Source organism: Armigeres subalbatus, chromosome 1, assembly GCF_024139115.2.
Source record: "Armigeres subalbatus isolate Guangzhou_Male chromosome 1, GZ_Asu_2, whole genome shotgun sequence".
Classification (NCBI taxonomy): Eukaryota; Metazoa; Arthropoda; class Insecta; order Diptera; family Culicidae; genus Armigeres; species Armigeres subalbatus.
Genome location: NC_085139.1, coordinates 313,602,202 through 313,624,491, shown reverse-complemented (window position 1 = coordinate 313,624,491; position 22,290 = coordinate 313,602,202). Strand labels below are relative to the sequence as shown.

The 22,290-nt window shown below is 39.4% G+C and overlaps 2 protein-coding genes and 1 long non-coding RNA gene across 3 annotated transcripts in view; 1 reads left to right on the top strand and 2 right to left on the bottom strand.

Annotated features, from left to right (window-relative positions):
• The first annotated feature begins 214 nt into the window (after positions 1 to 214).
• The window catches only part of LOC134207934 (dynein axonemal assembly factor 4-like), a 28,458-nt gene continuing 6,382 nt past the window's right edge, over positions 215 to 22,290 (top strand). The window contains exon 1 of the mRNA XM_062684011.1: positions 215 to 1,174. Coding sequence (XP_062539995.1) covers positions 260 to 1,174 — 915 coding nt within the window. The 5' untranslated portion in view covers positions 215 to 259. The remainder of the gene's footprint in view (positions 1,175 to 22,290) is intronic.
• On the bottom strand, positions 9,727 to 10,889 carry LOC134207938 (uncharacterized). Its single transcript, XR_009978448.1, has 4 exons — positions 10,803 to 10,889; positions 10,635 to 10,731; positions 10,254 to 10,564; positions 9,727 to 10,004 (listed from the first exon to the last, which is right to left on the bottom strand). It is a non-coding gene; the product is annotated as an uncharacterized LOC134207938 (long non-coding RNA).
• Positions 16,283 to 22,167, bottom strand: LOC134207936 (uncharacterized). The gene is made up of 2 exons (XM_062684012.1): positions 22,059 to 22,167; positions 16,283 to 17,296 (listed from the first exon to the last, which is right to left on the bottom strand). The coding sequence occupies exons 1-2, from the start codon at positions 22,065 to 22,067 to the stop codon at positions 16,325 to 16,327; spliced, it is 981 nt and encodes a 326-aa protein (XP_062539996.1). The 5' UTR covers positions 22,068 to 22,167; the 3' UTR covers positions 16,283 to 16,324.

Here is a 22,290-nt window from a genome sequence, read left to right as displayed (position 1 = left end):
GTCTTTAACACATCTGTCGAAGACGCAGGTCAGCACGTATCTGCAGTAAATTCATAAAATCAAATTCAACGAAACGTGCCAATATCATGGCAATTAGGAAGAAAACACGTGCTACCCGTCGACAAAGCACGCGCTTGCGCCACAGTTTCCTTGGATACCGGATGTGATAGTTTGTTCATAGTTTGATCGATATTTGTTTTTCTTCTAACACAGCAGTGACAAACGGAGAATAATTAGAATATAGGTAAAACACATTCAGATGCCGGTGGTGTTGAAGAAATATTCCTGGAGTCAGGAGCCGGACTGGGTGACGATTCAGGTAGACTTCCCGGAAAACCACCTCCGCCACGAGGATGTATTCACCAGTGAGCGATTGCTCAAGATCAACAAAGCGCCTTATTACTGGGAGGTTCTGCTCGATGACCCAATAGCGGAGGAGGAAAGTCGTTGCGCAATCCTGGAGAACGAAGTGGTCTTCACTCTGAAGAAAAAGAATGGACCGTTGCAGTGGGAACGGTTGGAAGTTGATGTGGACCGTTGCGAGAGATTGCGATTGAAAGAAGTCTTTTTGAAGGAGCATCAGTTGATGTTGGAGGAAAAGGCAAAGCAACGAGCGATCGAGAAAGACCAAAAGAAGCGTGATGAGATTAGTAAGCAGATCGAAAGGGAAGGAAGTGAGAGGAAGGCGATTGAGAATTTGTTAGAGGAAAGCAAGAGGAAGGAGTTGGAGCGAATGGAAAATGAGAGAAAGGCGAAGACTATCCCGAAGAAAGATACACCACGCCCGAAGGTCGTTGAAAAGCCTCAGCCGTTACGACCCGTGAAAAAAATTGAGGAAATCCCAGGGATTCGGCAGAGCGGTACTGTGGCTGTGTCCTTCACGAAACGAAACTTCATTACTCCGAAGAGAGAATCCATGGAGAATGACGAGCGCGATTGGATCATGAAGCAAGCGGCGGCGAAGAAGGCGACCGGTTTCGTGGATGATGATCTGCGCCCGGAGGAGCGCAATCCAGAATGGCTGAAGCAAAAGGGGGATTCGTTTTTCCAACAGAGTAACTACTTGGGGGCGATTTCCGCCTATTCGGCGGGTGTAAGGCTAACGAAGGAATATTATCCGCTGTTTTTGAACAGGTCCGCAGCACATTTTGCGATGCAGAATTATCAGCGTTGTGTAAGTAGTCATACATTACCTGCATCATTATTGTGTCTACCGCCATCTTTCGCTCATCAATCAATCCAATCACTTCCATAAATCCAATCACTCCAATCAATTCAATCACTCAAACTCAATCAAACCAAATCAATCTAATCTATCTAACCAATCTATTGAATCCAATCAATCCATTCAATCCAATCTATCAAATCAATCTAAACTAACCAATCAACTAAATCAATCCAATCACTCCAATCCATTAATTCAATCGAATCAACCCAATCTATCAAATCAATCTAATCTATCCAATCACTCCTATCAATTCAATCAATCCAAACAATCCAATCAATTCAATCAATCCATTCAATCCAATCAATCCATTCAATCCAATCAATCTAATCAATCCATTCAATCCATTCAATCCAATCATTCCAATCAATCCAATCACTCCAATCAATCCATTCAATCTAATCAATCTTATAAATCCAATCAATCCAATCAATCCAAGCGACCCAATCAATCCATTCAATCCAATCAATTCAGTTATTCCAATCAATCCAATTACTCAATCATCTTTTCTGTCTTCCCCTCCGCTTTTTTACCCCTTGCATCTTTTTTGTCTACCCTTTCCATTTTTTGTCTTCCCCGCTCCATCTTTCTTGCCTACAAGTTTTATTTTCTTCTTCCATGTTTCCTGTCTCCCTTCCATTTGTTTTGTCGTGCCTTTCCATCTTTTCTGTCATCCCTCAAATCTTTTCTATCTTTACACTCGAGCACGCGCGCTTTTGTATTTTGATCTACACTTGTAAATTTTCTGCTGCCATTTTTTTACCTAAGTTAAATACCCAACAAACAACGACAAGCTACAAATAAGCATCTAGGTTGAATTATTGTTTAATTGTGATCTTCATAGCTGAATAAAATGGATGCTGAATAATTCGCTAGACAGATTTCATTTCAGCATTTAATTTTACTAATATTCGACATGGCCTATTTATTTGTTTACTACCTTTATTTGAAGTCGAACTAACGTTTTCGTTTTATCACACAGCACATTGGGGAAGTTTAACTATGTGCTGAACTAATGATTTTTAATTTTCTCTGTTCGACTATGATGTGATGCTCTGAAAGTGTGGTCGAATTGAGTTTGAATAGTAAGTTAATAAGCAAGCATTAGACATCCTTCTTAACCTTTGTCCTTCTTAACCATTGGATTTCACATTTATCAGATCTATCGCACAGTGGAAAAAATATTATGCTTGAAGTTTGAGTTTGAGAAAAAATCTGAAAAGTTTGAAAAAAATCTGGATTCTAGAAATGGAAAATTTTGATTTATTTTCAAGACATGCTTTTTTTATTCGTGATTTATTAAGCTGTCGGAGATTATAACGAACAAAACTGCTGGAGCAATGAAAAAAAATCATGCATTCATGTGGAACTAAATTTACTAAAAGCCGGACATAACGCCGTTTAATAACGTCGGAAAATTATTGAATCTTTGACGTGTGGGATCCCAATATTATCCCATGGATGTTGATCTTTATTGCAGCCAAATTGGAATAATATTAATATTTAACAATCATATCGCAACCGTTTATCAAGAGATTCTGAGGAAGGCCGAATATACATTGATTTTATTTTCATAAATTCATAAATAGCATTGGGGACGGATTTTATTTTATCGTTTATCGACATTATTTTTACGTATTTTTCCTAGTGTGCGACGGTTACGACTGGCTGAACAATGGTTGAAATAAAAATCTTGTACACTTATTAACAAACTGTAGTTTGACAGATCGACTTATTGAATAAGAGTCCAATTATGATTCATATTCAGCAATAAGATTATTTATGTTATGCATTGAGTGAGCCATATCTAACAAATCAAGGATGGCGCGCATGACAACGTTACCGGCGGATGATCAAATGACAGCAGTTCGAGACCCGATTTAGGAAAATTTTAAAATGATTATATGAAAATAGCAATTGATTCAAAATACGTTCATTGGAGATCTTGATGATGTTACCTTCTATGTGTTATTATTTTCGAAGAATTTACACGTAGCTGAATTGAGGCTTAGTAAAATGCTTATTAAAAGGTTTAACGAATCAGTTAATAAAGTTGTTTTTCAAAATGAGATGTTGTAGTTGTATAACTTCGCCAAAATTGTGTGAACAAAGCTTGAACAGAAGTTGTGATAAGAAATAGTACAGACATAATTCAACACAGCGCTGAATTAAATCATCACACTGATGTTAGTTCAACTAGTGAATGTTTGTTGGGATCGACATGAAACCAACGTATATTCCTCGAATTTCTTACCATGCAGCCCACAAAATGATCTCCGGTCATTTTTGGCCATGATTTGGTGCCTACGGGGCAGTTTTCTGAAGCATCCTCCGGGAATCTGATGATACGGAGTGATAGTTGAAAGTTTTTACCACCATGTTTCCTCGAAATTTGTAAGATTTAGAAAACTGGCGATATCTACAATGTCGTTCAAGTAGTTGGAACTATCATGATAGAGGTAAGTTTAGCTTGGGTTTCGCTCGCTTGGCGGCGCTAGTGTGGGTGTTAGGTGAGATATCTCACAAACTGTGGGATTTAGAATGCTGTCGCCTTCTTCAAAGTTTTCCGTAGGTAAAAACCATTGTAATGGATGTAGGCTTATTTTGGAATTCATCCGCTTGTCGGCGCTAGTGTATGAGGAACTATTTTTCAGGTGAGATATCTCGGTATTTGTTGGATTTAGAAAGTTATCGTCTTCTACAAAATGAAATGAAAACATTTCATGTGTTCGGGTGGTAATATCCAATATGGAAGCAGAATTAGTTTGGAATAAAACCGCTTGGCGGCGCTAGTGTATTTGTAAGATGAGATATCCTGCTATCTGTGAGATTTAGGAAGGTGTCGTCTAATACAAAGCTGTTCTGGTGGCAATATCCCCAATATGGAAGCAGAACTAGTTTGGAATTTATCCGCTTGGAGGCGCTAATACGTGAGGAATTGATTGGTATGTGAGATATATCGCAATGTTAGATTTATAAATTACTATCTTCTACATAGTTGTTCGGTAAAACCATTCTTCTTCTTCAATGGCTCTTCATTCCAACTGGAACTTGGCCTGCATTTCAACATAGTATTCTTTTAGCATTTTTTCAGTTATTAATTGAAAACTTTCTATACCCGCCATTGCATGAGTATTCATCTTGTGTGGCAAGTACAATGGATACACTATGCCCAGGGAGTCGAGAATGTTTCCAACCCAAAAACATCCTAGACCGGACCGAGAATCGAACTCGCCATCTCCGGATTGGCAACGCCTTTGCTCGCTACTGGAGACCCCTTAAACCAGGCTATCGATCCTCATTACTCATATATTCATTCAGCATTACATCGTTACAGTCGATTGAAAATCGTAAGCTTTGGAATGTTATGGTCTGTTTACACGATTCAGGAATGAACCCGTCAAATAATCTTTGATTAGAACTCGTCGAGTAAACTTTAAGGCACTATTAATTATCTATACAATCATTTTTACTAGAAGAACTGTATAAAAACTGCAACTTCCAATATCTTACATATTCCAATACACTCAACCCCCCAGATACAACCCTGAACAGATAAATTCCAGAATAAACGAAGTTCTGAATTACATATTCGGAAGCTTATCTCAATTTTTTGAATATTTTCCAAAAAAGTATCTATCATACAGTTCGGAACTTCAATCAGATTTTAAATACATTTTGTCTAGAATTTATTATAAGCATTTTAAAATGATATTCCTATGCTGTGCTGTAGGATCTGTCAAAGTTAAAACCGTCGTGTGTCTTCTTCTTATTTTTACTTGAATTCGTCTATAGCTTCCAAGATGATTGTTTTGATAATTCGAACAGCTTCATAAATTTAGAAAACTATCAGAGTTATGCAGATTTAAAATAAATGAAGCTGATAGAACTTGAAAATCAAATCTAGGAATGGCTGATTTATAAATATCTATCGTAACAAATAATTCCTCATACACCAGAACCTCCCAGTAGCTTAACTTTGAACTGATTGTAGGATATAAGATTACAAAAAACATAAATTTAATAATTCTGCTTGTCACACTTGTGCTATTCAGTTTTAAGCTACTAATACTAATGACAAACTGGTGGTATTCGTACTATGGTACAAGTTGTACTACTAGTGTGTCACCTTGTACCATGCTGGTACAACGTGGAAAACCATGGTACAATATGTACTAGTGTATATAACCGTGGTACTTGTACCACCAGTGTGTCTTTAGTATAATAAATGTTTTCTGCTATGGAACGTACACACGGTCAAGCAGTTTGACTAACATTGACTCCACCTCTCGTTTATTCAAACATCCATCAAGTTTTACCAACAGCGGCACGAACAATCAATTTATTCGACCAACAATATCACACACGAACGACCGATGCGCCAACTTGAGCACCAACCATCAAAAAATATATGGGGGTTTTTGCAATCCTCACATGTGATATTCTCGGATGAGAAAAAATTCAACCTAGATGGTCCGGATGGGTTTAATGGCTATTGGCGGGACTTAAGGAAGGAACCACGATTTTTCTCGAAGCGAAACTTTGGGGGCGGATCTGTGATGGTTTGGGGTGCATTTAGTACGACCGGAAAATTGAAAATTCAGTTTGTTTCGCACAAAATGAAAAGCTCCGATTACATAGATGTCCTCAAAGCCAGCTTGCTACCCGTTATTCGAAGGAGACGCAAGGCAAAATTGATTTTTCAGCAGGATAATGCCAGGATCCATACCAGTGCTGAGACAATGGGGTGGTTAAGGTCAGAAAAAATAAATGTTTTGGACTGGCCAGCTTGTTCCCCCGACTTGAACCCGATTGAAAACCTTTGGGGTATTATGGTGCGGAAGATTTCTCGCTTAACTTTTCAAAAGGAGCTAAGTAACAATTTTTCATTAATTAATTTGAATAGCGCAATCAACAGAACAACACGAAAGCTATTGATTGCAGTATTCAAATTAATTCATGAAAAAAATGTTACTTAGGTCCTTTTGAAAAGTTAAGCGAGATTTATGCTGAAAATCGACAATTTTCAATCAATCATGGGAAGAAATCGAGCTGGGAACACTGCAAAAGCTGGTCCAAAGTATGCCGAACCGTTTGTTCCAGACAATAAGCCGTTCTGGAGGTGCCACGGATTATTAGATTACTCTTGTTACTGTTTGTTACCAATAATACACTAAGGAGTGTAGGTGGTCGTATCATTTTGAAAAGCATATTTTCTTAAAATATGCTATAATTACTAGTTTTAAGAACAAAATAAATGAACTTGTTACCTTAAACAATTATTTTTTCATGTATTTCAATATGCCATTTGAAGAAAAAATCGGAAAATAGTCTTTTCTCTTAAAACTCAAAATTTATGGGTGGTCTTATCATTTTGAAAAGCACTGCATGTAGACAAAGAATCAGAAGGAATAAATTTTGGCTGTTACGCCCTTTTCAAATGTTGGTCTAGATTTGTCAAGCTTCACGATCCCCCATAAAACATCCTACCGACTTTTCCCCCGACTTAGTCGGTTTTCGTCGGTCGGATCGGCCTACTTTGCATCCGACTAATCGGTTGTTTGTTGCACAGACGCTTATGGGAGCTTTACAGGGGCGTTTAGCGATTAAACAATACATTAAATCGGCCGACTAAATCAATAGATTTGAAGCAATTTAGTCGGTAGACTAATCGGCTAGCATAGTCGACGGCAGAAAAGCAATCAAACCGACAAAATCGACCGATGAAAATCTGAAGAATTGGATGATTAATCAACTGATTCAATCAAATAATGAAATGCAGCCGACGAAATCGGCTGATTAAAAGCAAGTAAATTGCTCGATTAGTAATTGTATTCTAATGGACAGTAGACGATTCCCGATGAAATCGGTTGTTTTTGGTCTACCAAAATAAGTTATTAATCGGATATTTAAAACCGAAAGCAAGCATAACCCGACGGAATAAGGTGATTTATTTGTATTTGTTTGATAGATATTATCTGATTTAATAAGTGATGAACTTAGTATGAAAATAGATTTATTTATTATTTATTCAGACTAAGGCCAAAGTGGCCTTTGCAGTACACATAAAAGTCGTCTATATTCGGCTCGGTCCACGGCTACACGTCGCTAACCACACAGTCTACGGAGGGTCTGCAAGTCATCTTCCACCTGCCCGCTGCGCAACTCGCCTTCTTGTGCCCGTTGGATCGTTGTCGAGAACCATTTTCACCGGATTACTGTCCGACATTCTGGTTATGTGCCCGGCCCACCGCAGTCTTCCGATTTTTGCAGTGCGAACGATTGATGGTTCTCCCAACAGCTGTTGCAACTCGTGGTTCATTCGTCTCCTCCACGCATCGTCCCCCATTTGCATCCCACCCTAGATGGTACGCAGCACTTTCCTTTCAAAAACTCCAAATGAATATTAATCACTATGAAATAGAGTATAAAAAAATAATTTGAGAGCATCTTCCTTCAGAAAACAAGAAAAGCCGTAGATCCCGGCCCATGTCTTGATGGGTATACGATATGTAGGGTCCAGGAGTTATCTTCCTGGAGTTGATGGCTGCCATTCGTGAGGAAATAGGCTATCGGAAAATGAAGGCAACTAGAAATAGTTGGTTTAAAATACTTGAATATTTCAAAAACGCGTTAAAAGTTTAGTTCACCTTTTAGATAATTATCCTTGCTTCCTGTCCTATTTCTTTTGATTATGGGCTGGATCGGAACTATGAGAAAAGCACCATTACCGCCAGGTGGATAGTTTAGAGTTTTGAAGAATTGAACTTAAAAAAAGATAGAAATCTGATCACCTTTAGCTCATTCCCACCAGACAGATTCCTGACTTAAGATTGGAAGGGCTTCGAAAATTGTTCCATTCAGCCTCCATAATCTGCCTTTTTTCGTGTTTTGCTGAAATAAAAAATGTATTTGGTCATAGCTTCAGAGTTCATAATCTGATCCGATCATTTCACCATGGGAAACAGTGGGATAGAATTCCTCTCGAATGCAAGCAAGCCAATGCGAACAAATCAGTTGAAGATAAGTGCCCAAACATGTAGTGAAGAACTGGTTTATTACTAATTTTACAATAAAGTAATATAAAAGAATGTAGTTTGACCAAAGACTCTTAGGGCCAATTTGTTCACCTCCGGTTTAACTCTAAAGCGGTATTTACACACTTAAATTATTTTGAAGACCTCGGCAAAAATTTTGCCGAGATTCCAACAGCCGAGATCTCGGTAATATTTTTTACTGAAATTCGGTAATTCCTTTACCGAAATTTCGTCAATATTTTGCCGAAATTCGGCAAAGTTGATTTTTTGCCGATATCTCGGTAACGATTACCGATGACTCGTTAAAGTTTACCGAAATCTCGGTAAAAATTTTACCGAAATTCGTCAAAATTATTACCAATATCTCGGCTGTTGGATTCTCGGCAATCGGTAAACGTAGAATTTTAAGTGTGTACCCCGCTTAAACCTGGTTTAGTGACTAAGCGGGGGTGAAGAAATTGACCCTTAGTCAATAGTCCAGTCCGACCAATATTCAATGGAAACCAAAAATTTCCGTCGAAATTTATTGCGAGTTAACGATAAGTGCCAAAAATGAACGATACTTTTTGCACACACACATACATACACACATACTTGCCATTGTATACTGCACTACGCATTTTGGAACTAACATGTTAGATATTCTCTTTCTAACTAATTTTAATAATTATATTTTGTGCAATGATCTCAACTGCTTCACTTGTAAACAATACACTAAACAGATGTAATTTATCAACTATTACCCCGATTAAATCGGCTATATAAACACTACTTGATCCATCGATTGATACGTCGATCTAAATAATGTCTAAGAGCCACCCGACTAAATAGGTTGTCCATGCATATGATTTGGTCAGCACCAGATTTAGTTGGCATTCAAGATGGTTGATTTTCACTACACCCGATTTCGTCGGTGAATAAACAGTTGATTTCGTCGACACCTTGATTGGCACCCGATTTCGTCGGAGATAAAAACAGTTGTTTTCCTCGGCACCCGACTTCGTCGATGTATCAGGAAATTTTCCATCTGTCAAATGTTTTATGGGGTCTGTAAAACCGGCAGCACGCGTCAAATAGAAAAGAAAAGCTCTGACATTAATCGTGAAGCACCCCGCGAGAAGCCATGATGCAACGCACAGGAGAGAAAAAAGAGTGCCATGTGAACGAGAGCTTTGAATGCAATCGGCTTTGTTGATGTGTGTCGGGACAGAATTCCGATCTTCAGTTTCACGCTAAACATCAACTACTCAGTGCCTGGCTAAAATTGACTCATTTTTGCCGTCTTCATACACGCTTAGTTCAGTTCACCCTAATATGGGTGAAGAGTACCTAAAATCGCCAAAAAGTGCACATACGCAGATATGGGTGAAATGATCTTCACCTATTTATGAGTACACCTATAGTTTACCCATATATAGGTAGTTGAATGGAGGAGATTTATTGGTAAACTTTACCCAAATTTGGGTGATTTTCTTTTATTTGGAAAATTCTTAATTTTTCTAATACATCCTACTTTAAAAAATAATCAAAAATCTTAAACAATAAAGCATTTTATTCCAACAAATAAGTAAAATTTAGAAGAATATAAATGTAATAGCACAATAATACTTGGTCTGCACCAAAATAAGATCGGCATCTAACAGCAGGTTCCGGGGACTACGCCGCAGTTGACATGCTTCCAGGTATTTGCGTTTGCTGCTTGGAGATGGGTAGCATTTTCATTCTCGGATGTCGCAGTGGTCCTGTTAAGAGTGAAAAAATACGAATTATTGTAAAAGTAGAGTTGTGGATCCAACACTCAATTGAAATCCGGAACCTTTAAGTGGCGAAGTTTTTTTTGTCTCATGCTTCATTTCGAAAGTGGTGCGCGTATTCCTTAATGGCTTCTCCGGATTGGAACTATTTCCGACGAGACTTTCGAAGTGAAATTTCAAATACAGATTGTAAAAAAGCTTCCGGTTTTCCATCGAGAATAATGTATTGAAACTTACCTCAACCTGGTGGACACGGGTCGGTGGCTAACTTTACAATCTACTGTTTCGCCGCTCCGTGAGCTGATGTCAAAGAGTTATAGGTGGGCTGCTGGATGGTGGTATTGTGAATTCTTCCGTTCACTCGGGAGGACACTGGCTGTGGTATCATCTTGCGATATTCCGATTGAGTTGTCAGGGAACGCACAGGATCTCCCCACCTTTGTCCAATATTCCTACTGCCGATGCAAGATAAGTCGTCCGTGGCCAGGCGGAGGCCGCAGCGGCAGAATTTGTTTGTGACATGGTAGAAAAGATCTGTTTCCGCGCGGCTGGAAGGGAAAGGCGGAATATTAAATGCTTTACAGTATCACTGTGGCATGGATAACTAAATTGACTTACAGGTTGTGTTGCGGGTTCGGTTGTTGATTCACAGGGTTGATCCTTCTATTCCTCCTGTGAGGTACCGCTCCTGGTCCGTGGCCTCTTGTCTCGGAACCTATCAAATACAAAATGTAGAATAAGTACCAATGTGGATATCCATTATTCAATAAGTCTGTATTCACTTACCATTTATTAGTTAAGCCAGTCAACAGAAATAGAAATATTTATTTCACACTTGTTGTACAACAGAAGTTCATTTTTACGAAAAACCGGTGGAAACAAGAACGCTCAAATCTTTTCACCCAAATATGGGTAAACTTATTTACCCATAAATGAGTAAAGCGACTTTATTAATAATTTGAGTGAAATTTACTAATAAACTTAGTACATTTTACCCATAATATAAGTAAATTTTGCTATACCCAAATATGGGTGAATAAGGTACCCATAAATGGGTAAATTGATCTAAGCGTGTAGAGTAGACGAACATTGAATAAATCTGTTTTGGGCGTTTGAGGTTATTTTACACAGTATATTTTGTAATAATAAGATGACTCGATTTTGAGTAAAATCGTGTTGTTCGAATTTTAATTTTGAAGATCTGAAAAATCACAAATTTGAAGCATTTTCCATTTTTTGTACGTGGGCATCAGACGCGAGCGATTTATATTTTGCAAATGAGCGTTTTAGAAAAAATAAAAACTGTTCGCAGTTGAACAGTTCAGCTGTCATGCATACCATATGAGCTCCCCGGTAATAAATAAAAAGTGATTTTCGTGCGAAAGCATATTTTACGGAGATTTATTTAGCATTTCAGTCTCATCTTGGATGAAAAACAACGGTGTGATTCTATTTGAAAAAGATCAAATAAGGATCAAAAGTCAGCAGAAGATAACATTATTGTATGGTTTCACCCAAAACGAGACTGAAATGCCTAATAAATCGCCGTAAACAATTATTCCGTACAGGATGTTACGAGAGGTTATGAATAAAATCGTTTCAACCACTGAGTCACGGCCCTCCTTAGCCGTGCGGTAAGACGCGCGGCTACAAAGCAAGACCATGCTGAGGATGGCTGGGTTCGATTCCCGGTGCCGGTCTAGGCAATTTTCGGATTGGAAATTATCTCGACTTCCTTGGGCATACAAGTATCATCGTGTTAGCCTCATGATATACGAATGCAGAAATGGTAACTTGGCTTAGAAACCTCGCAGTTGATAACTGTGGAAGTGCTTGATGAACACTAAGCTGTGAGGCGGCTCTGTCCCCAGTGTGGGGATGTAATGCCAATAAGAAGAAGAAGAAGAAGAAGGCATGGCAAATGCTGAGTAATGCGTACCTGCAGAATTGTAATAGACCAAATTTCGCGGTCCTTAGGCTCTTACCCAGCAACTCTTATCCCCTACCTCCTCGTGGCGCTGGTCGGGATACGAGCAACCTTAGGGAAGATCGGTTAGCCAACCCCGGTGGGAACTATGGTAAAGGCAAAAGTAGAGCAAACGGATTGATTTAAAGGCAACAGACTCTGCAACGACTCGGCAAGGGCATCGATTGGAAAGTCGGATCTTGGAACGATGGAACTGAATGAACCCGCACGTGTTGGACTCCTGGCTCGTGAGCTGCAGAAGGCCGGCGTGAGCGTGGCAGCAATCCAGGAAATACGGTGGCCCAGAACTGGAGAACGTGAGCTCCGGGCGGTAAATCCCATAGCTAACACTTCATTCAGGTATTGTCGCGCTTATCTTTTTCTAGAGTTTCGCGGCGGTCTTACTCTCGCAGGCTCGACTGCGAAGGTAGACGTCAAGATAGCCGCCGGGTTAAAAGATAGGGAAAATTTTCCCTCTCAAAACAAAACCACGTGCTTTTTCTCCAAATGACAGCAGTACTCGATTGTATTAGTGAGAGGCAACCGAAGTCACTGAGTACATGGAGAGTGTTTATCATGACAAGGGGCCGTCCACAAAGTACGTCACGCCTCTGGGAGGTGTCGAATCCGTTTCATTCACTCCGTTTGAATGCCACACTATTTTACAACCGACGCGGTCCTCACCAACGTAACCGCAGTTTTTCGTCACCGGTCTGCGCGATGGTTCGTACTCCACTGACTCGAAAACCATCCCCCACACTCCTTACTCCCAAGTTGTGTGATTCTCTCCCTGCATTCTTTCACACACTCCTCACCATTCAGGGCTGTATTCTAAAACCTGGGTACTCTCATCATCATCATTAATATTAGACTACAACAACTAATCATCAAGTTTTATTTATTTAAATTCTCAACTCTACATCCCTTTCTAGGTGTGAGAAAAAAATCTAGAAAAAAAAAAAATTAAAAACAATTCTCAGTTATGTTTGTGTAAACATTATAACTTGTATCTTGTTGGTAACTTCTTCGTTCGCTTAGGCCGTTGAACCGGAGAGTCTTCCAATTGGCGTTGACCTTGTCTTTTCTCATTGACGCGGGAAGGTGCTTCAGAATGTTCCGCTGAGCATGTTGCCGGTGTCCGCTGAGAAAGTTTATCGGACTGGCTTTCCATGGATAGTTCACGACTAGTTGGCCACTTCTTCATGTGAGAAACAGAACGACGATATTGAACCCCTTCGTCATTCGAAACAATGACGTCACTTCCCATTCTTTTATCTACCGTAAACTTCTCGAGTTTGAAATTCGATTCCAATTTTCCGGTTTCATAGTTTTTCAACATTACTTCATCACCTACGGCAATGCTTGAATCTTTAGCGTTCCTTCTATTGTCGGAATATAGCTTCCCCTTCATCTTCTTTATTGCGTCATTATCTCGGGTCTCTTCGTCTCGCTGCCAATACGGTTCAGTTCGTAGGGAGGGAAGTAAGTCCTTAATCGGCCGTCCAGTTAACAGCTCCAAGGGCGGTCTACCAGTTACGGAATGCGGTGTTGTATTGTACATATGTTCGTAGTCACTAACGGCTTTCCTCCAATCTTCCTTAACTGCTTTAGCAATTCTCAGGGCCCGCAGCAAGCCTTGGTTATGGCGCTCAACAAGACCGTTCATTTGAGGCCAGTACGGAATGGTTCTTATTAGCCTTATATTTTTGGAAACACAGTAGGACGAAAATTCTTCGGACGAAAACGGAGGTCCATTATCGCTTCTAATGGACTCGGGGTATGATTGCTCCATGAACACGCTTTCGAGGGCGTCGATGGTCTTCCGCGCCGTTGTGCCTTTCATCTCTATAACTTTCGTGTAACGACTGTAATAGTCGATGAGGACTAGAAATGTCGCACATTCTTTGGCGGAAAAGAAGTCGATGGCTATTTCTTGCCAGGCGCGTTCTGGCATTAAAATCCGTTTCATGGGTTCAGGAGGTTCCAGTCCACTCACTGCTGCGCAACCGGCGCATTGCTGTAAAAAATCACCAACGCTTCTGTCCATGTACGGCCACCATACCTTTTCTCGAAGAATTCTACGCATTGCAACGATCCCTGGGTGACCTCGATGGGCAATTTCTAACGCTCTCTCCCGCAATTTAGGCGGTAGGATGATTTTATCTTCTCTTACTACTATACCTCCGATTACTCCCAACTCTTTTGCGAAAGCCTGATAGCGGAATAAACTTTCTGGCCAACTGTGAGTTTGTATTGCTTCGGTGACCGCTAGCATTGTCTCATCGACAGCCGTTTCAGTTTTTATTTCTTGCAGCGTGATAGCGTTTGGTGATTCGCCGATCGAACACAGGAAATGCTCTGTGGTTTCATCGAAAGGAATTTCTGAGTCCTTGCACAGGCGAGAGCAGACGTCTGAGATGTTAGTAGATCCTGGAATATGTCGAACAGTAAACTCATATGGTTGAAGACGCAATGCCCAGCCTTCGGCTCTGGTGCATGCTCGCTTCCCATGTTGGTGTTTCCCCCCATATATATACTCCAGGGTCTTATGGTCTGTGAATATGGTGAATTTTGTTCCAAAAGATAGGGATAGAACTTTTCAACGGCCCATACTACAGCCAAAGCCTCCCTTTGAGTTTGCGGATATATTCTTTCTGACTTCGTCAAACCTTTTGAAGCGAAACTCACGATTCGAGATGAGTTAGAACTGTCTTTTTGTGTCAAAACTGCCCCTAGACCGACAGGCGATGCATCCACAAACAATTCCGTTGTATCCGCCGGATTGAAGAAACCCAATTTCCTGACATTGTCCGATATCTCTGACCGCAGATCTTCAAACGCCTGTCTTTGATTTTCGCCAAAACAAGCTGCTTCTCCTCTAATAAATTGTCGCAACGGCTCTGTTCTTGTTGAGAGATCTGGTATGAAATGCCCAATGAAGTTGACAAGACCAAGGAAGCTGCGGACCTCTTCTTTCGTTTCTGGACATCTGAAATTCCGTACCGCGACAATCTTATCCTCCGATGGACTGATCCCAGCTGCACTGACTTCATAGCCTAAAATTTCGAGTTTCTTTACGCCAAACACGCACTTCTCCATATTTAGCTTCGCATTGTTATCCTTGAGTACCCCAAGCACCTCCTGCAAACGAGCGTCATGTTCTTCACGGGTTTTACCAGATATAACAACATCGTCAATATACACGATTGTCCCTTCGACTCCCGTTAGCATTTCTGACATGACTCGCTGGAATATCTCCGGCGCGCAATTCATGCCAAACATCAGTCTTTTAAATTGCATAAGACCTCTGTTGGTCATAAAAGTGGTAATGCCACGCGAATCAGGATGAAGCTCGATGTGATGGAAGGCGGATGTTATATCGGTTTTGGAAAAAAATGTCGATCCCCGAAGTTTGTTTAGAAGTGTATCAATCATGGGCAGAGGAAAATGTTCCCGTTGGATAGCTTGATTGGCGTATTTCATGTTGATACATAGCCGGATATCGTGCTTCCCTTTCCACCATTGGTGATATCCATTCAGGCGGACCTACTACAGGTTCAATGACGTCGCTGTGCAGCATCTCGAGAATTTTCTGGTTGACCTTTTCCTCCATCGACAAAGGTATACGCAGATATGCGACTTTCCTGGGGGGGACATTTGGATCGATCGACAGTCTCACCTGCACGTTTGGGAATTTAGGAAAAATACTTCTTTCTACTTCAATATTAGCAACATCTAAGCCAACTTTCAGGACCTTGAGTTCCTCCGCAGTTCTCTTGCACATAAGTGACCGTTTTGCCCCCTTGATGACAAAGAACTCTGCATAGCTCTTCGGTTTGTTCTCATTAATGGAAACCCAAGTTTCAAAAATAAGGAGAACTTGTAATGGTTCCTGGCTTGCATACGCAGTGAACTGTCGATCGCATTTATATCGCTTCTTGTATATTTTTGCTCCACTTTCCAAAATATTATTCCAATCTGTCTCGGTAACTGTGTTTATGACTGCACCTGAGTCAATGAGAAAGTCCACAGGAAAATTGTCAATTTTGCAAGTTATTACTCCGTCATTCCTGTCACGCACCTGAATTCAACAGAAAAAAAAGAGCCTGAATAAAACAAATTTTCACTTAGATTTTGGGAAACATCTTGTATTCGTTCTTAAGAAAATGTAACAACAAATCGGATTTAACTTGAGGTAGATTTAAATGTGTAACATAAGTAAAAGGTATATATATATATATATATATATATATATATATATATATATATATATATATATTTATATATGTCATGTTATCAATGAAGATATTGAATTAAATTTCAAAAGGAAATGGTGATATAATTATTCTACCTTCAATGTCTCCGGTGGATATCGACGAGATGATCCTTGATCAGGTTCATCGGGGTAGCGGTCACGGTTCTCCCGGAGTGAGTTGGCTTCACCAAATTTGCGCTTTGTGTATCCGAAACTCCTCGCACCGGTGTTTCTTCTTGATCTGCACTTTCTCGCATAATGTCCCATGCGTCCACAGCTGTTGCATCTACAAGCTCTAGCAGAGCATTCCCGCGAATCCTTTCGGTGCTTCCATGATCCGCAATTCGAACACTCAGTTTCATTGTGCTTACTTGGGTCCCAGCGCCGCTCAGGTCCAGTATTCATCGTTGTTGGTTTCTTTCCCCAATCCTGTTTGACCGAAGCTATTGTCCCGGCTGATTCATTTTCCTTGAATTGCCGTACTTTCTCCTTCTGCTTCATAAGCGTTTCCCTGTTCATGGCGTAATTGGTTAAGTCATCCAAACTCATAGTATTCTCTAGTCCTTTGTGTCTGACTCTTTCGTCGCGAGCACCCATAGCTACCTGATGCAAAATTTCGATCTCCTCGCGAGATCTAAAATCACAACGCGTGGCTTGCGTGCGTAGCTTCAGGATGAAGTGACTGAAAGACTCCTCGGACGTTTGTCTCAACGAGCGGAACACTTCCAATTCGACGCGCTCGTTACGCTTTCCGATAAAGAAATTGCTCAGTCGTTTCACCGCATTATCGTATTCGGGTGTCTCAATCGGCATCAAAAAGATTTTCACCGACTCTGGGTATACTTCTCCAGCCACCGGCCGCAAATTGTAGTAAATGCGTTGAAGGCCTCTACCGCCCCGTGCCAGCAGTAGTATGAATTTGTCATGCTGTACTTCGATTTTTCTAAGCTCTGCAATTAGTTCAAATGCTCTGAACCATTCTTCCCATTCACGACGCAGATCAGAAGGTCCAACAGAATCGTTGAACGGCTCCAGTGGCCAATCCTTGTCAGAATCCATCTGTAATATCAAATGTGATAACAAATTATTGATTATCGTACTAACATTCCATCGCATTGGCCATGGTAAACTGCTGGTGTCGATCGTATCGATATTTGTAAACTAGACACACAAAAGTACGGCGTGTTATTAATCATATTGACAAAATTTCATTGAGAGTGTCAGGTATTCAAAACAAAAATCTAAGCACAGTTCGTTTTGTGTAGCTGTATTTGTAATCTTTTGATGGCGTCTGTGGGTAGACATAAAAATGTCAGCGGCCGAAAATTATTTTTCCCCTATTTCTAAATAATTAGCCAAAATAGTGAATGAAGTAACTGTGAGATGGACATCCAGAGGGCTTGAGAAAGGAACAATCGCGGCATAATATACAAGACGGTTGCATGTCCTTGAAGAGTTTCCACCGTAAGATTGGTATTTTTGTGGTATGAGCTAAACGCTAAATGGTCCTACATCTGCGACGAAAAGACACGCACCCTCATGAGTCATGACAGCATCATACTGCATCACCGTTCTGCAAAACACAAGCTATCTCCAAGTTTACACAACCAAGTGATTCAGAAGCTGGTTGCAAGGGAAGCTGTCGCTATCAGTGGGACGTCAGCAGCTCCGAGTATGAATAGAATGAGCAGCAATCTAGCGAGAGCAAATTCACCACGGATTCAAACCATGCGGAAGATCCACAATCAGTTTGTGGAAGCTGAGACGTATCGTATACACATAATTTTAACACGAAATTTTACTATTATATTTCAATACTCCACCAAAATCTATGTAACTCGTCTTACAACATCCCAAATATTTTTTTTTTGCTAATATCCTTTTGAGATGAGTGTAGTCTTAATCGTTTAAAAAGAGAATTCTATATAGGGACACGGCAGGTATTTTCGTCTGTTCGTCGTAGTCTCGGAAACCAAAAAAAGAGACGCTTTTTTGAAAAACTCATACGAACCAAATCGTAAGCTCAGGAGAAACGTTCTGCTACAGTGGAGTTCTAGCAAATGTACGTTGCTTTCGTTGGTTTTAGCTCCTACGACGATGGACGGAAATACCTGCCGTGTCCCTATTATAAGTTTGTGAAAGGTAAGAGGCTGACTGACGAAAGAGGTGGATAGATTATATGCAAGATTAAATCAAGGTTATTTGTGTTACTTTTTCTCCGATTCATATAATAATGTTCCTTTTCTGACAATTTGCTGATATTAATTTAACTGAGCGATTCCAAGCAACAGCATCAAAATTTAAGAAAATCTTTAATTCATGATTTTCTATTGAGTTGAAACTTTGCACAGTTTTTCAATTTCATCTAAATCGTCATTTTTCGATATCAAATCTTCATATTGAGTCACGACTAACTTTTCAAAAGGGTGTATGTGAAAATGGTTCAAAAATATTTAAAAGCTGCACAGCAAAAACGGAATGTTCGATTGTTATGATTTTTTCAGCAAAGTTAGACAACTAAATGGTGATTCTTAAGAAAATGTGCACAGTAAAAAAAATTTTTTGCCTTTAAAAATATCATTTTGTCACAAAACTCAAATATCTCAAAACCCTATCTTTTTCGAACGTATTTTTTTAGGGAAAACGGTCCATTATATTAGCTATCTACCATAAAAATTTGGTGATGGTAAACTAATAAACAAAAAAGTTATGACGTTTCAAACATTTCACAATTTTCACATATAGTAAACAAAAAAAATTTTCCGTGTATTTTTTTTTTTTTTCAAGAATCGCAGTTTGATGCTACTTCTGGTAATTCCTCAGTTGTTGTCGATACATCTGGCAATTCCTCAGTTGCTGTCGTTTTCGAACTTCCTGCGCTCTGCTCAACCGATGATATACATATTGCTCTTTTGTCAACGTTTAGACGGCAGGACGTGCAAATGCGTAAATTTGTATTCAATGTGGACATTGGAGCATAACCAGTCGCTTTCAGTTTATCTATGGTGCTTTCGGTGAGATTTCGTAACTCTTTTGAACACTTTTTTCCATCAAACTGCCTACAACAGTTGAGAAAGCGGCTACTCATGTTGTTCGTAATATTTCAATAAACAAAATCACTTTTAAGTTTTTACTGACTAGTTTGGTGTCATTTGCTTGACTGAAGAAAAAAATTACTATAAGATCTTTAACAACCTTAGTAGTAGTAATTTTTTGCTTTTTCGTGAGCATTGTCATGGTATGTACCTATCATGCATTTGTTGTTGTTGAAGATACCCGTTTCCTCCCGATCATAAAGTCTATTCTCTAAGAGGTATATTTTTGCAGGTAAACTATAGACGTACACGTGTATATAAATCTTTGATTTTGCAGCTTTTGTCTTAAAAATAACATTTCTGATATGTTTCTATCAACGTTATTATCAACAGAATTAAACACTATTAAAAAATATTTTCGCCAGTCACGTGCAATGAAAATTATGACACTATCAATACTTTTGATCACAACACTGGATCGTGTCTAAGTTTCTTATAGATGCTATGAATAATTAAATCAAAATATCATGAAAACAACTTGTTTAAATCACGTCCCTTAACAATAAAATCTGCATCAAACTGCAATTCTCGAAATAACTTACACAGAAAAAAATTTTTTTTTACTAAATGTGAAAATTGTGAAATGTTTGAAATGTCATAACTTTTTTGTTTATTAGTTTACCATCACCAAATTTTTATGGTAGATAGCTAATATAATGGACCGTTTTCCCTAAAAAAATTACGTTCGAAAAAAGATAGGGTTTTGAGATATTTGAGTTTTTGTGACAAAAATGATATTTTTAAAGGCAAAAAAAAATTTTTTTTACTGTGCACATTTTCTTAAGAATCACCATTTAGTTGTCTAACTTTGCTGAAAAAATCATAACAATCGAACATTCCGTTTTTGCTGTGCAGCTTTTTAAATATTTTTGAACCATTTTCACATACACCCTTTTGAAAAGTTAGTCGTGACTCAATATGAAGATTTGATATCGAAAAATGACGATTTAGATGAAATTGAAAAACTGTGCAGAGTTTCAAATATTTTCGAAATGGTCGCTCAGGATCGACTGACATGCCCCCGTGGAATGCCTCTATTCAAACATATGGATTACATAAACTTGCTACATAAACGTCAGAGAACTAAATAATGCGATCAGAGGACAGAAAAATACATGAATCATATTTTCATATCGTTATCGTTAAAAAATAGAATTCAAATCACCAATATAAGGCAACACAATTTAATCGTGTTACACATCAGCCTACTTCCACAAACCATTTTTTTTTTTTGATAAAACGCTACTGTTATAATGTTGATGCTGCTTCTGTTCTTTTTATCTCATCTTTTCAGGATTACTAAATGTATTTTTCAAACATTGAATACGTTCTGCCTCAAGATATTGGCTCCCCAACAATCAATTCAGAAACATACTGGTATTGAAGAAAGTATTCCGTGCATCCCGGACAAACAAAAGAAAATTTGGTGAGAGAATTCCATTGTATATACAAATAATTGAATTAAAACTATTTTATAAACTGCATATGAAATAACCATCAGGGCACCCGATTGAAGCGATTTGGATAGGAAGAGTGGAATCGCCAACTTCCTATTGTTAACATTTCGTGGATAAAGGGCGGGCTCTTCTCCCCATCTATTGGGTCAATCTGGGAAACGAGGGCGTGTTTGTATTATTATTTGTACGAACTTTCTTCTGGAAGGAGATTCTCTATTCATCCCGTGGATTTCGCATAAGTGTCTCTGCTTATGGAACCACCCCACCCATTTTGGCCCTTCATACAGGAGTTTGATGAAATGCAAACAATAATATAAACATGATCAAATCGTTTATCAGATATGGCCAGTGCTATCGGCAGGTGCCTTGCTACAATAGATGGTAGTATCATCATCATCATCTGTATTTGTAATCTTTTGACGAATCTTTTGCCGACGTAACTAACGAAATAAAACAAAACAGCAACACCTTTACATCCAATCTTGTGAAAACTACACTATTTCTATTTTCTTGATGGAGTTAGTCACATTTTCACGTGATAAGTTCGTTACGCTTGCTTTGAAAACACTTTAGCTTCACATTCCGTTTTTTTTTTGTTTTGCACACTTTGTCGCGCTTCGGTCGTCAACCGGACTCGCGTTACATCCTCTAGGCTTGGTAGGGCTAGTTGTTGTGTTCTTCAATACATTTGGCATCTTGCTTCATCGGTCATCAACCGATGTCTGAATTGGGCGCTACGGTCATCAGCCGGTCTCGCTAATCTCAAACTAACCTCCCCACATATTTTGCATTCCAGTTATTGACGGGTAAAACATTCTCGTTTATTGAGCGCTGCGGTCTTCAACCGGTCTCGCTACACCACCAAAATTGAGAAAAGAATAATCGGAAAGAGAGCATAAGCAAACTGGAATACATATTTTCATCTTTGTTTTGGTTACTTCACACGCGCTTCGGTCTTCAGCCGGACTCGCATTTAAATGTGTTAGTGAGCGCTACGGTAACCGGACTCGCTTAGTTGAACCTCTTCACACACTGTTAACCGAACTATGTGACTGTATTTTTTGCAAACTATTTCACTGCTTGATTGCTCTCCACACGAACACCAACATGAAACGAAACATTATTACACATATGTGAGCACATCACTTCAGGATACAAATTCTAATAGCAGACGCCGCCATTTTCTTCAGCAGAAAAAAAATATTTCCTTCGGCAGACATCGACAAAAATGGAGAATATTTGCTTTTTCAAATTGCGCTGAAAACTCACCTTTATCATACCTTTATCACCTTTATCGAATCCGTTTCATTCACTCCGTTTGAATGCCACACTATTTAACAACCGACGCGGTCCTCACCAACGTAACCGCAGTTTTTCGTCACCGGTCTGCGCGATGGTTCGTACTCCACTGACTCGAAAACCATCCCCCACACTCCTTACTCCCAAGTTGTGTGATTCTCTCCCTGCATTCTTTCACACACTCCTCACCATTCAGGGCTGT